Source organism: Schistocerca piceifrons, chromosome 2 (assembly GCF_021461385.2).
Source record: "Schistocerca piceifrons isolate TAMUIC-IGC-003096 chromosome 2, iqSchPice1.1, whole genome shotgun sequence".
Taxonomy (NCBI): domain Eukaryota; kingdom Metazoa; phylum Arthropoda; class Insecta; order Orthoptera; family Acrididae; genus Schistocerca; species Schistocerca piceifrons.
In genome coordinates, this window is record NC_060139.1 from 507,426,686 (window position 1) to 507,441,831 (window position 15,146).

The following is a 15,146-nucleotide window of genomic DNA, read 5'->3' on the forward strand; positions in this document are numbered from 1 at the left end:
AAGTATTAATGTGTTCATCAACAGATCTTATTACTTTCTGGGCTAAAACTTTAGCTTGCTAGCAGAGTAAGAGTCCATGACTGAATCGTCATGTTATTCACAATTAGTCAGAAAATCCTTTTGGAAGATCTAACTAGAGAAATTCATGTCTAGTTGATATGTTGCTAGCTGTACAAGACAATGTACTTGATTTTATTGAACAAAGCATACACTTTATCAAACTGTTTTAAAATCTGGAAAATGAGTACTCCCCTTGTACCTTATTTACCAACCATGGTAGAAGCAAGCAGTTTTGCAAGTTGCTTAAAAAGTCAAGGAAGAAAGTTCTTGTTCGGGGCAGTAAGTTATACATAAATTTTTTCTTAAACAAGGATTCTCATATTGATTATTGACTGACCAAAAATAAACAAGTCACAAGAGTAACATCATTAATTTTCACTTTAATCTTTGTGATTCTTGGCCACTACACTGCTGCAAGAAGCTTGAATGACATTTGTGATACAAAAACACTGTTACTCTCAATAAAGTCCATCATCAATATTGCCAACAACATGGAACAATATACTTCTACAGCTTATTGATTGGTGACTCCATGGAGTGTTCTGTGCACCATGGCCAGATAATGGATATAATTGGAAGGAGAAACAGCACTGGTTGTATTTTTTTGTTTTATTATCCGCAAAATCGATTTTCGGTCACTTAGTGACCATCCTCAGTGCTGTAATACACAATTAAAATTGGTAGGCACTGGTATTCATCCATTGTTCTGTAATATACAATTAAAATTGGTAGGCACTGGTATTAACAAGCTTAGAGCGATCACATCGGTCTAAGCTTGTTGATACCAGTGCCTACAAATTTTAATTATATATTACAGTACTGTGGATGGTCACTAAGTGACCGAAAATCGATTTTGCGGATGATAAAACAAAAAAATATGACCAATGCTGTCTCTTCTTCAAATTATATACTTCTACAGCTTCAACTTCCTTTATTACAATGAAGTAAGGGAAACCTTCTCAAACCTGCTTCCGTTTTATCTCCAGTTCTTCTTTGCGAGCATGGAGGTCCTCAATGCTACAACTGGATCCAAAACTGGGGGTGGGGCTGTTCACACGATGCCTCATCATTTCATAGCTATTGCCACCAGCTGAAGAGGTACGTCGATGGCCGGATGACAAAGGACTAGTTGTAGACGCACGAGGTGGTGATGGTGTTACACTGCGGGGACTATGATATCCACCTTTGTACCTGTATTATTATGAGGAAGACACACAAAGTCAGTGGCAACACAATATTTCAACAGAACTGTCTGAATGAACATGAGCTCTGATGAAACAGCTTATAATGAAAAGAACTGGCACTTCATACACAAGTATGTATTTAAGACATTTGAAGCACATGTACAAAATTTTGCTGTCTCTAACCATGACTTTATACAGCTGTTTAATATTTTTTGGTGAACAGTGACAAAGATAAAAAGAGAAAGAAAGACAGAACACTTCACTGTGAAATGAGAAATCATTTAAAGATTTGTGTTCTTGTCTCTTTCGGTTAAGATTAACGGTAAGCTTAATGGCAAAAGAGGGAACTAGAAAAGGCTAAGAGTTTAACTAGATAACATTCCACAGAGAAGAGGGAAACGTGTTAACTGGAGGGGTTAGAATGGGTGGGCATTACAGCCGAGGCAGGTGATTCGAAAAAAAAAAAAAAAAAAAAAAAAAAAAAAATCAATGCACAACTTTCACTTCTCGTAGCTTTCTACAGCTAACTTTCTCTTTCTTTTATGAAGTTAAATTTTAGTTTCATAAATATTCTTGCCTCCCCCCGTGAACCATGGACCTTGCCGTTGGTGGGGAGGCTTGTGTGCCTCAGCGATACAGATAGCTGTACCGTAGGTGCAACCACAACGGAGGGGTATCTGTTGAGAGGCCAGACAAACATGTGGTTCCTGAAGAGGGGCAGCAGTCTTTTCAGTAGTTGCAAGGGCAACAGTCTGGATGATTGACTGATCTGGCCTTGTAACAATAACCAAAATGGCCTTGCTGTGCTGGTACTGCGAACGGCTGAAAGCAAGCGGAAACTACGGCCATAATTTTTCCCGAGGGCATGCAGTTTTACTGTATGATTAAATGATGATGGCGTCCTCTTGGGTAAAATATTCCAGAGGTAAAATAGCCCCCCATTTGGATGTCTGGGTGGGGACTACTCAAGAGGATGTCGTTATCAGGAGAAAGAAAACTGGCGTTCTACGGATCGGAGCGTGGAATGTCAGATCACTTAATCGGGCAGGTAGGTTAGAAAATTTAAAAAGGGAAATGGATAGCTTGAAGTTAGATATAGTGGGAATTAGTGAAGTTTGGTGGCAGGAGGAACAAGACTTCTGGTCAGGTGCTTACAGGGTTATAAACACAAAATCAAATAGGGGTAATGCAGGAGTAGGTTTAATAATGAATAGGAAAATAGGAATGCGGGTAAGCTACCACAAACAGCATAGTGAATGCATTATTGTGGCCAAGATAGACACGAAGCCCACACCTACTACAGTACTACAAGTTTATATGCCAACTAGCTCTGCAGATGACGAAGAAATTGAAGAAATGTATGATGAAATAAAAGAAATTATTCAGATAGTGAAGGGAGACGAAAATTTAATAGTCACGGGTGACTGGAATTCGGCAGTAGGAAAAGGGAGAGATGGAAACGTAGTAGGTGAATGTGGATTGGGGCTAAGAAATGAAAGACGAAGCCGCCTGGTAGAATTTTGCCCAGAGCACAACTTAATCGTAGCTAACACTTGGTTTAAGAATCATGAAAGAAGGTTGTATACATGGAAGAACCCTGGAGATACTAAAAGGTATCAGATAGATTATATAATGGTAAGACAGAGATTTAAGAACCGGGTTTTAAGTTGTAAGACACTTCCAGGGGCAGATGTGGACTCTGACCACAATCTATTGGTTATGACCTGTAGATTAAAACTGAAGAAACTGCAAAAAGGTGGGAACTTAAGGAGATGGGACCTGGATAAACGGAAAGAACCAGAGGTTGTACAGAGTTTCAGGGAGAGCATAAGGGAACAATTGACAGGAATGGGGGAAAGAAATACAGTAGAAGAAGAATGGGTAGCTTTGAGGGATGAAGTAGTGAAGGCAGCAGAGGATCAAGTAGATAAAAAGATGAGGGCTAGTAGGAATCCTTGGGTAACAGAAAAAAATTTTGAATTTAATTGATGAAAGGAGAAAATATAAAAATGCAGTAAATGAAGCAGGCAAAAAGGAATACAAACGTCTCAAAAATGAGCTCGACAGGAAGTGCAAAATGGCTAAGCAGGGATAGCTAGAGGACAAATGTAAGGATGTAGAGCAGGCTGTTCCAACCGAGCTCCAGGGAGCCGGAGCGCTCACTGCGGCAGCTTGGAGCCTGCGTGGAGGGGGAAAGTGAACTCACTGCCCCCTGGCCACATGCAGTCACAACTGACGCAATAATCCGTGTTCAACGACAGCTATGACAGCCACGGGAGCACTGTACCTCTGTTGGAGGATACCTTTCTATTCGTAGAGAGGGATGGACGCCGCAGTGTGTTGTATGTCATAAAGTATTTAATTCTGCGAAGTGGTACAATATACAACAACATTATACACGTCTTCACGCAACACACTACGATTAGGTAGAAGGCGTTGCACACAGAGAACTGGTAGCCAGGCTTAAGAACGACCTACCAGGGGAAGTATGTTTAAAAACGGTTTTGTAATACGGAGGGTATCAAAACATGCAACATAGTTCGTGTTCTGTAATGCGTTTATAATTTTCAGGTGAATGAATGAGAAGAAAACACTACTGAATCTGAAATTCGAGCAAGCTACAGGGTCGCTCACATTATGGCGACGAGTGGCAAGCCATTTTTGGTGGGACCACTCGTAAAATCGTGCATGGTGGCAGTTGCAGAATATTTGTTTCCAAGGGAGTTGCAGGCAATTGAAGGGGTAATTGAAGGGGTTTGCCTGTTGAAGCAAACATTGTCTCGTCGAATCCTGGACATGATAGCAGATTTAGAGACACAGCTCAGGAAAAAGGCAGAGAGCTTTGTTGCATTTTCGCTAGCGCTGGACGAAAGCACAGACATATCGGACTGTGCTTAGCTTGCAGTCTTTGTGTGTGGTGTCAACAGGGAGCTGCAAGTAACTGAAGAACTCTTGGATATGGTACCACTCGATTGCACCGCAACAGGACGTGACATTTTTGAAGCTGTTTGTGAATCAGTGGACAATATGAATTTGCCGTGGGATAAGCTCCGTTCTGTAGCGACAGACGGTGCACCAAAAATGATCGGACGTCACCAAGGTTTTGCTTCTCGTTTGAAAAATAAACTCGGGGACGAATTCGGAAAGACATTTTGACTCTTCATTGTTTTATTCACCAAGAGGCACTATGTGCGGAAACAGTAGAGCTAGGTGGCGTAATGAAAGATATCGTGAAGTGTGTGAATATTGTGCGGCGTCACGGTATGAATCATCGCCAATTCAAAGGATTCCTGAAAGATATTGAAGCGGAGTATGAGGAAATACCTTACCACAGTACAGTTCATTGGCTCAGTTGGGGAAAAGTTCTTGATGTTTTCTTTGCCATTCGTGAGGAAATATCCCTTTTTCTCGAAATGAAATGGGAAGAAATGCGTTGTCTGAAAGATATAAAATGGATGTCAGACCTGGCGTTCCTAGCTGACATAACTATGCACCTGAATAATTTAAATCTGTCATTGCAACGCAAAGAGCAGCTAATCATTGACATGCACGACCAGATCAAAGCGTTGATGGAAAAGTAATGTTTACTTGAGAGGCAGATGAGTAGTGGACATTTAACGTTCTTCAATCGTCTTGCTTCTTTAAAACTACCTGAAAGTACTACTTTCAGCTATTACCAAGCAAAGTGAAAGCAGCTCATCACATCGTTTGAAACACGATTCAAAGACCTCACTAGTTTGAAAATGGAACTTAAGGTGTTCAGCACTCCTTTTTCAGTTTCCCCCGATGATGTGTCATCGTCACTTCAATTGGAGATTATTGATTTCCAAAATTCAACTTTGTTGAAAGAGAGGTACTACAACACGTTGGATTTGTCACGATGGTATCGTTCATTACAGCGAAAAATGTTTCCCAAGCTTCACAACAATGCCGCTCAGATCATGTGCATGTTTAGATCTACGTATTGTTGTGAGCAGCTTTACTCAGCAAAGAAAAGAGTAAAAAGTAAGGAACGATCATTTCTTCAGGATGCAACAATGTAGGCCATCCTCTGCATTAACGCTGCGAACACTTTGACGCCTGATATTTCCGATCTTGTAATGAAAATAAAATGTCAAACTACAGAGGCCCAATAAATTTAATATGCAACTTCTTTTAAAACAGTTGTTTCTTACTTATTTCCTAAACATCGTATTTCCTGGTCTAGCATGTCACCACGTCATAGCAGCTAAGAGTATGAGGTTGTTGATCTTGTAAGACGCAGCTGGCACTTCAAAACGCTTGCCTTGCCGCCTGCCTCATCCAGCCGTGCCACGTGCCGGCTCACTTGAACGGTCACAGCGAGCGACACGGCTCCATGGAGCAGGGAGCGCTCCGCGGCTCACAACGGAGCCAGCGAGCTGGAACAGCCTGATGTAGAGGCTTATCTCACTAGGGGTAAGATAGATACTGCCTACAGGAAAATTAAAGAGACCTTTGTACATTAGAGAACCACTTGTATGAACATCAAGAGCTCAGATAGAAACCCAGTTCTAAGCAAAGAAGGGAAAGCAGAAAGTGGAAGGAGTATATAGAGGGTCTATACAAGGGCGATGTACTTGAGGACAATATTATGGAAATGGAAGAGGATGTAGATGAAGATGAAATGGGAGATACGATACTGCGTGAAGAGTTTGACAGAGCACTGAAAGACCTGCGTCAAAGAGTAGACAACATTCCATTGGAACTACTGACGGGCTTGGGAGAGCCAGTCCTGACAAAACTCCACCATTTGGTGAGCAATATGTATGAAACAGGTGAAATACCCTCAGACTTCAAGAAGAATATAATAATTCCAATCCCAAAGAAAGCAGGTGTTGACAGATGTGAAAATTACTGAACAATCAGTTTAATAAGTCACAGCTGCAAAATACTAACGCGAATTCTTTACAGACAAATGGAAAAACTGGTAGAAGCCGACCTCGGGGAAGATCAGTTTGGATTCTGTAGAAATACTGGAACACGTGAGGCAATACTGACCTTACGACTTAGAAGAAAGATTAAGGAAAGGCAAACCTACGTTTCTAGCATTTGTAGACTTAGAGAAAGCTTTTGACAATGTTGACTGGAATACTCTCTTTCAAATTCTAAAGGTGGCAGGGGTAAAATACAGAGAGCGAAAGGCCATTTACAATTTGTACAGAAACCAGATGGCAGTTATAAGAGTCGGTGGGCATAAAAGGGAAGCAGTGGTTGGGAAGAGAGTAAGACAGGGTTGTAGCCTCTCCCCGATGTTATTCAATCTGTATATTGAGCAAACAGTAAAGGAAACAAAAGAAAAATTCGGAGTAGGTATTAAAATCCATGGAGAAGAAATAAAAACTTTGAGGTTCGCCGATGACATTGTAATTCTGTCAGAGACAGCAAAGGACTTGGAAGAGCAGAAGAACAGAATGGATAGCGTCTTAAAAGGAGGATATAAGATGAACATCAACAGAAGCAAAACAAGGATAATGGAATGTAGTCGAATTAAGTCGGGTGATGCTCAGGGTATTAGATTAGGAAATGAGACACTTAAACTAGTAAAGGAGTTTTGCTATTTGGGGAGCAAAGTAACTGATGATGGTCGAAGTAGAGAGGATATAAAATGTAGACTGGCAATGGGAAGGAAAGCGTTTCTGAAGAAGAGAAATTTGTTAACATAGAGTATTGATTTAAGTGTTAGGAAGTCGTTTCTGAAAGTATTTGTATGGAGTGTAGCCATGTATGGATGTGAAACATGGACGATAAATAGTTTGGACAAGAAGGGAATAGAAGCTTTCGAAATGTGGTGCTACAGAAGAATGCTGAAGATTAGATGGGTAGATCACATAACTAATGAGGAAGTATTGAATAGAACTGGAGAGAAGAGAAGTTTGTGGCACAACTTGACCAGAAGAAGGGATCGGTTGGTAGGACATGTTCTGAGGCATCAAGGGATCACCAATTTAGTATTGGAGGGCACTGTGGAGGGTAAAAATCGTAGAGGGAAACCAAGAGATGAATACACTAAGCAGATTCAGAAGGATGTAGGTTGCAGTAGGTACTGGGAGATGAAGAAGCTTGCACAGGATAGAGTAGCATGTAGAGCTGCATCAAACCAGTCTCAGGACTGAAGACCACAACAACAACAAATATGCTTGTTAAAATACACACTGAAACTAAGATTGGAAAACATTCTAAGTGTAACTAAAGAATATTTTTGGATACTGAAATTCTGAGAGTAGTTGTAGCAAAAGGTGATAATGTGTTTTACTATCAACCCAATAAAGTAAAGTACAGGGTGTACATAAAGTCCTGGAACACTTTCAGTTATTTATTGCACAAGAACCGAACATTGTACAGATATCATACATATGTCATTTTAAAGAGAAACCCTGAAGGTCTTTTTTCGCATATACTGCCACATTGTCATTTGATAATTTGCCGTTAGTCAGTGCTAGTTGCAAACATGGTGAGTTCAGGTGTGGTGTGAGCTTTCTGTGTGTTGGAGTTTTACCAAAACAAGTGTGCTATAGCTGTTTAACGTATGTTTAGAACCAAGTGTGGTAAGAAGCAACCAACAAGGAAGGCATTTACCACTGGTACAACAAATTTGTTAAAACAGGTTGCTTGTGCCCGGCAAAGAAAAGGATATCCCAGTGTAAGTGAAGTGAATGTGGAGCACGTTTTATGAAATGGCCTTCCCGATCACCTGATCGCACTCTCTCTGACCTTTTGCTGTGGGGCACATTAAAGATCTGGTGTCTGTACCACCACTACCACGTGATGTAGCAGAGCTCCGGGAGAGAATACAGGAAGTGACTGCTGCGGTCAATGATGCCATGCTGGGATGGATGTGGCAAGAATTTGATTACCGTATTGATGACTGCTGGGTCACTCATGGTTTGCATATTGAATGTTTGTAAAAAAAAACTTTTAGAGTTTCTCTTCAAAATTCAATACGTATGACATCTGCACAATGTTTAGTTCCTGTGCAATGAATAATTGAAAGTGTTCCCAGACTTTATGTACGCTCTGTACATTATAAATATCTATTTCATCTTTTCTTAAGCATATTTTGGATTCCTCTATTCCTCAAGTCTGAGTGACGTGTGCATCTTGTCTAATGTGTCTATCTTCCTTCCCTTAGCACTAATAGTTCAGAAAGCTAGAATTTGTTTATTACTTTTCAAAGTATTACTGGAAATACTGCAATTTTTCTTTCTGGAGTGAAATACTTGTCAGCCAGTCTGCCTCTTTAATTTTATAGTTTTATCATATTTTCTGACAACTTTATTGAGTTCTGAGCATTAAAAGTAATATAATTTAGAGCGTAGAACATGTAGTTTAACCATTACAATACAGTTTGACTTACCATGGTAGTGGATTTCTATTGAAGGCTGGACTTGGTGTTGCAATGCTCCTGTGAGATTCTGCTTGAGGGTTTACATTTTCGTAGGCTGATGGGCTGCCCGCATGGGGGCCAGCACCCGATCGAGGTGACCACGATGGCGTAGGGGTTGCACTTTGTGATCTTGAGCCTCCATTTATCATTGCTGTGGGAATTCCACTATGTCCAGCTGCTACATTGTTTGCTTGTATGTTACTAAATGCTGATGAATTGCCACTGTGAGTACTGTTGAAGGCACTGGGGTTACTGTAGTTAGGATTTGTTGGCGTAGCACTGCGAGATTTAACATTTGGTCCAAGCACTGCAGAGGCTGGTGAGTTAACTGTAACACTGTTCGGTGGGAAAACTTTTGGAGAAATGTGCTGGCTCTGCTGCAGACCTGATGCTGGTGAAGGTGGAGGTTTAGATGCACCATTAGCACGTGCTAGATATTCAAACTTGGAAACCTAGTACAAAAATGATGCATTTGAAAATTGTCACTCAATGCGCAATTCAAAGACAGAATAAAAGTCAATAGAGGTACTTTTATCATAAATTAACACCTCCGTTAATTAATCCCTAACACATCATGATTTCAAACAGATTGCAGATAGTAAGTTTACACATATGTTAACGAATTAAGGGATTAGTGGGAGGTACACTGAGAGTGAAGGAATGTGAGGGAATGTGGAGAAGCACACAGAGTAACAGAAAGAAATAAGACAGGGAAAGGTGTCAGAGAGGGAGATGGTTTCCAGTAAAAAAGAGACTGGTGAAATGATAGCCTAGAGACAGAGAAAAAGGTGGAATGAAGTGGGAACAGGAAAGGGGGGAGGGGGTAGGCAGCAGGCAGGGATTAGAGGAGGTGGAGAGCAGAGTGGGTACAGGAACAAAGGGCATGTTGCAGGGAGAGTTCCAGCAGTACAATTCTGAAAATCTTGTGTTGTAATAGGAAGGGGAGGGGACTCTGTGCACAGGGATGGAAACAGACAAGGAGTAGGTTGTTTATGTGTGGGATTATGCTTGAGGGTTAATAGGTAGCACTGTGAGGAAAGTATTTCAAGGCATGATGAGAGTGAACTGAAGTGCTAACAGTGAACATGATTTGGGTTTTGCAATCATGGAAAGCATCAGTTATCCAAAATCAGTCTATCTGAATGTGGCAGAAAATGAAGTGTCCAAACACGGATGGAAATGTTTTTCGTTCTGCGCCCTCATAAGTCTTTCATTTTGGATATTCTAGATATCTACACATCAACATAATGGCTTATTGTAAGATGGCGGCGCGTGTAGACGTACTAATAAACCGATCCGCGGAAAATTACGAGTTTTTAAATCCTGTGTGTGTAAAATGCACTAAGAAGGTGAAATATGGTGTTAAATTATGTTCGTGGTCACAGAAATGGATCCATCGTCAATGATTAAATGTCTTAGAGGAAAAAAACATGACCTGTGACTGTGGAAATGTGCACTGTAACTATTGTCATATTGTGTGTTTACAGACGGAATGCGAAGAAGAATGCACGACTTCTTCATTAAAATATGATCTTATGTTAGCTAAACTATATGTAGACAAGCTTGAATCAGTGATAGATAGTGTACAGAAGCTGGAAGAAGTGATAGACCATTCAAAGGGTAGTGAAACGGTTGTAAACGAACAAAACAGTAACTTTATTAGGCCTAAAAAGTTTTGTTGTGTTAATCGTAACGAAATTTTTAACGTGTGATGAATATGAAATATGTGAAAAGAGCCACAAAAAGGAAGTACTTTCATCAAATGCAGCGACCACAAATCATTTCAGTAGGCCTACGAAGTCCTGTATTAACAAGAAAGGAAATACCAGAAAATACATGGAACATACTTATCGTGCAAACAAGATATCTACCAATACAGGTAAGAAGAAAAAATAAGATATTTTCATACTTTCAGACAGTCATGGAAAGGGCTTAGCCGACATTTTGTGTAACATGCAAACTATATTCAAGGTTAGTGGAATAACGAAACCGGGTGCCCCTTTGCGCAAAGTTTTAAAAGACTGTGAACATTCTTTGAAGCTGGGAAGCAACTGTCTAATAATAGGAGGTGCTAATGATGTTTATAGGAACGAGGGCAAACTCGCCACAAGAGCTCTAAGAAGTACATTACAGAAAATTACAGATGTTAACTTCTTCATTGCCAGTATCCCACAAAGACATGATCTTATAGAAGAATCCTGTGTCAACAAAGAAATCACAGTTACTAATAGGAAATTTGAGAAAATCTGCCGAAGCCTCCCAAATGCCACATATGTGGACGTACCATCCGCAGAGAGAAGTCATTTTACAAGGCATGGGATTCACAGAAATAAACTCGGAAAATCATTCATTAGTCGAGAAATCCTTAATGCAGTGAAGGCAGTTAAGGACAAGAATAGCACGACCATACCACTTCCACCACCAAACACAGCAACTGAAAATTTCCAACAAGAAAATGAAACTGAATCACTGACAACAGGTCCAGCACTAGAATCTCCACTTTCTTCAAAAACAGCTGAGATAAATGATTCAACTAGGACAGAAGTTTCCAAAGCAGCTTCAGCAGAAGCAGCTACATACTACGCAACTGCATCATTAACAAGAAAAAAAACACCTAATGTACCAACAGCTAATGACCTTTCATCAGTATTGGCCGCTCCTCAATCTTCAACAGTGAAAGACTTTTCACCAGCTTCACCATCACCAGCTTCACCATCATCAGCAGTAACAGAAGCAAACAGAAGAAGCACAAGAACCAGGAAACTTTCAACTCTGCAGGATTTTTGGTACCCGGCCTCAGTTACAAGACTAACATAAGGCAGATACCTTCAGATACACTAACTTCCAAGTCAAACCGGCAAAGATTTTTTAGCATCAGGTCTGAAGGGAAAGGCGCCACCAAGATAAGTGAAAACAAATGCCTAACAGTGTTTCACCAAAACATTCAAGCCATAAAGAACAAAGCACAACAGCTAGAAGTAGAATTGGAAAAATTTGATAGCCAAATTTTGTGTATCACTGAACACTGGTGCAAAGGGAAGCAAATTGAACACATTGCATTAGCCTCATTTGACCTTGCATGTTACTATAGCAGAATCTCAATGAATGGTGGAGGTTCATGTATCTATGTAAAAAAAGGTATGTCATTTAAAGTAAGATATGATCTTTACCGCCCCATGAACCATGGATCTTGCCGTTGGTGGGGAGGCTTGCGTGCCTCAGTGATACAGATAGCTGTACCGTAGGTGCAACCACAACTGAGGGGTATCTGTTGAGAGGCCAGACAAACATGTGGTTCCTGAAGAGGGGCAGCAGCCTTTTCAGTAGTTGCAGGGGCAACAGTCTGGATGATTGACTGATCTGGCCTTTTAACATTAACCAAAACGGCCTTCCTGTGCTGGTACTGCGAACGGCTGAAAGCAAGGGGAAACTACAGCCGTAATTTTTCCCGAGGACATACAGCTTTACTGTATGATTAAATGATGATGGCGTCCTCTTGGGTAAAATATTCCGGAGGTAAAATAGTCCCCCATTCGGATCTCCGGGCGGGGACTACTCAAGAGAACGTCATTATCAGGAGAAAGAAAACTGGCATTCTACGGATCGGAGCGTGGAATGTCAGATCCCTTAATCGGGCAGGTAGGTTAGAAAATTTAAAAAGGGAAATGGATAGGTTAAAGTTAGATATAGTGGGAATTAGTGAAGTTTGGTGGCAGGAGGAACAAGACTTTTGGTCAGGTGATTACAGGGTTATAAATACAAAATCAAATAGGGGTAATGCAGGAGTAGGTTTAATAATGAATAAAAAAATAGGAGTGCGGGTTAGCTACTACAAACAGCATAGTGAACGCATTATTGTGGCCAAGATAGACACAAAGCCCATGCCTACTACAGTAGTACAAGTTTATATGCCAACTAGCTCTGCAGATGATGAAGAAATAGATGAAATGTATGACGAGATAAAAGAAATTATTCAGGTAGTGAAGGGAGACGAAAATTTAATAGTCATGGGTGACTGGAATTCGTCAGTAGGAAAAGGGAGAGAAGGAAACATAGTAGGTGAATATGGATTGGGGGGAAGGAATGAGAGAGGAAGCCGCCTTGTAGAATTTTGCACAGAGCATAACTTAATCATAGCTAACACTTAGTTCAAGAATCATAAAAGAAGGTTGTATACCTGGAAGAATCCTGGAGATAGTAAAAGGTATCAGATAGATTATATAATGGTAAGACAGAGATTTAGGAATTGGGTTTTAAATTGTAAGACATTTCCTGGGGCAGATGTGAAATCTGACCACAATCTATTGGTTATGAACTGCAGATTGAAACTGAAGAAACTGCAAAAAGGTGGGAATTTAAGGAGATGGGACCTGGATAAACTGAAAGTACCAGAGGTTGTAGAGAGTTTCAGGGAGAGCATAAGGGAACAATTGACAGGAATGGGGGAAAGAAATACAGTAGAAGAAGAATGGGTAGCTCTGAGGGATGAAGTAGTGAAGGCAGCAGACAATCAAGTAGGTAAAAAGACGAGGGCTAATAGAAATCCTTGGGTAACAGAAGAAATTTTGAATTTAATTGATGAAAGGAGAAAATATAAAAATGCAGTAAATGAAGCAAGCAAAAAGGAATACAAACGTCTCAAAAATGAGATCGACAGGAAGTGCAAAATGGCTAAGCAGGGATGGCTAGAGGACAAATGTAAGGATGTAGAGGCTTGTCTTACTAGGGGTAAGATAGATACTGCCTACAGGAAAATCTAAGAGACCTTTGGAGGGAAGAGAACCACTTGTATGAATATGAAGAGCTCAGATGGTAAACCAGTTCTAAGCAAAGAAGGGAAGGCAGAAAGGTGGAAGGAGTATATAGAGGGTTTATACAAGGGCGATGTACTTGAGGACAATATTATGGAAATGGAAGAGGATGTAGATGAAGACGAAATGGGAGATAAGATACTGCGTGAAGAGTTTGACAGAGCACTGAAAGACCTGAGTCGAAACAAGGGCCCGGGAGTAGACAACATTCCATTAGAACTACTGATGGCCTCGGGAGAGCCAGTCATGACAAAACTCTACCATCTGGTGAGCACGATGTATGAGACAGGCGAAATACCCTCAGACTTCAAGAAGAATATAATAATTAGAAACCCAAAAAAAGCAGGTGTTGACAGATGTGAAAATTACCGAATTATCAGTTTAATAAGTCACAGCTGCAAAATACTAACGCGAATTCTTTACAGACGAATGGAAAAACTGGTAGAAGCCGACCTCGGGGAAGATCAGTTTGGATTCCGTAGAAATGTTGGAACACGTGAGGCAATACTGACCTTACGACTTATCTTAGAAGAAAGATTCAGAAAAGGCAAACCTACATTTCTAGCATTTGTAGACTTAGAGAAAGCTTTTGACAATGTTAACTGGAATACTCTCTTTCAAATTCTGAAGGTGGCAAGGGTAAAATACAGGGAGCAAAAGGCTATTTACAATTTGTACAGAAACCAGATGGCAGTTATAAGAGTCGAGGGGCATGAAAGGGAAGCAGTGGTTGGGAAAGGAGTGAGACAGGGTTGTAGCCTTTCCCCGATGTTATTCAATCTGTATATTGAGCAAGCAGTAAAGGAAACAAAAGAAAAATTCGGAGTAGGTATTAAAATCCATGGAGAAGAAATAAAAACTTTGAGGTTCACCGATGACATTGTAATTCTGTCAGAGACAGCAAAGGACTTGGAAGAGCAGTTGAACGGAATGGACTATGTCTTGAAAGGAGGATATAAGATGAACATCAACAAAAGCAAAACAAGGATAATGGAATGTAGTCAAATTAAGTCGGGTGATGCTGAGGGAATTAGATTAGGAAATGAGACACTTAAAGTAGTAAAGGAGTTTTGCTATTTAGGGAGTAAAATAACCGATGTTGGTCGAAGCAGAGAGGATATAAAATGTAGACTGGCAATGGCAAGGAAAGCGTTTCCCAAGAAGAGAAATTTGTTAACATTGAGTATTGATTTAAGTGTCAGGAAGTCGTTTGTTAAAGTATTTGTATGGAGTGTAGCCATGTATGGAAGTGAAACATGGACGATAACTAGTTTGGACAAGAAGAGAATAGAAGCTTTCGAAATCTGGTGCTACAGAAGAATGCTGAAGATAAGGTGGGTAGATCACGTAACTAATGAGGAGGTATTGAGTAGGATTGGGGAGAAGAGGAGTTTGTGGCACAACTTGACTAGAAGAAGGGATCGGTTGGTAGGACATGTTTTGAGGCATCAAGGGATCACAAATTTGGCATTGGAGGGCACTGTGGCGGGTAAAAATCGTAGAGGGAGACCAAGAGATGAATACACTAAGCAGATTCAGAAGGATGTAGGTTGCAGTAGGTACTGGGAGATGAAGAAGCTTGCACAGGATAGAGTAGCATGGAGAGCTGCATCAAACCAGTCTCAGGACTGAAGACAACAACAACAACAACAACAACAACAACAACAACAACAACATGATCTTTTA

General features: G+C 40.5%; 1 protein-coding gene across 3 annotated transcripts in view; it reads right to left on the bottom strand.

Annotated features, from left to right (window-relative positions):
* The window catches only part of LOC124777967 (pleckstrin homology-like domain family B member 1), a 1,066,194-nt gene that overhangs the window by 259,669 nt on the left and 791,379 nt on the right, over positions 1-15,146 (bottom strand). For all 3 annotated transcript variants that reach the window (XM_047253529.1, XM_047253528.1, XM_047253527.1), the window contains exons 8-9: positions 8,620-9,101; positions 1,026-1,251 (exon numbers count right to left, since the gene is read on the bottom strand). In XM_047253529.1, coding sequence (XP_047109485.1) covers positions 1,026-1,251; positions 8,620-9,101 — 708 coding nt within the window. The remainder of the gene's footprint in view (positions 1-1,025; positions 1,252-8,619; positions 9,102-15,146) is intronic.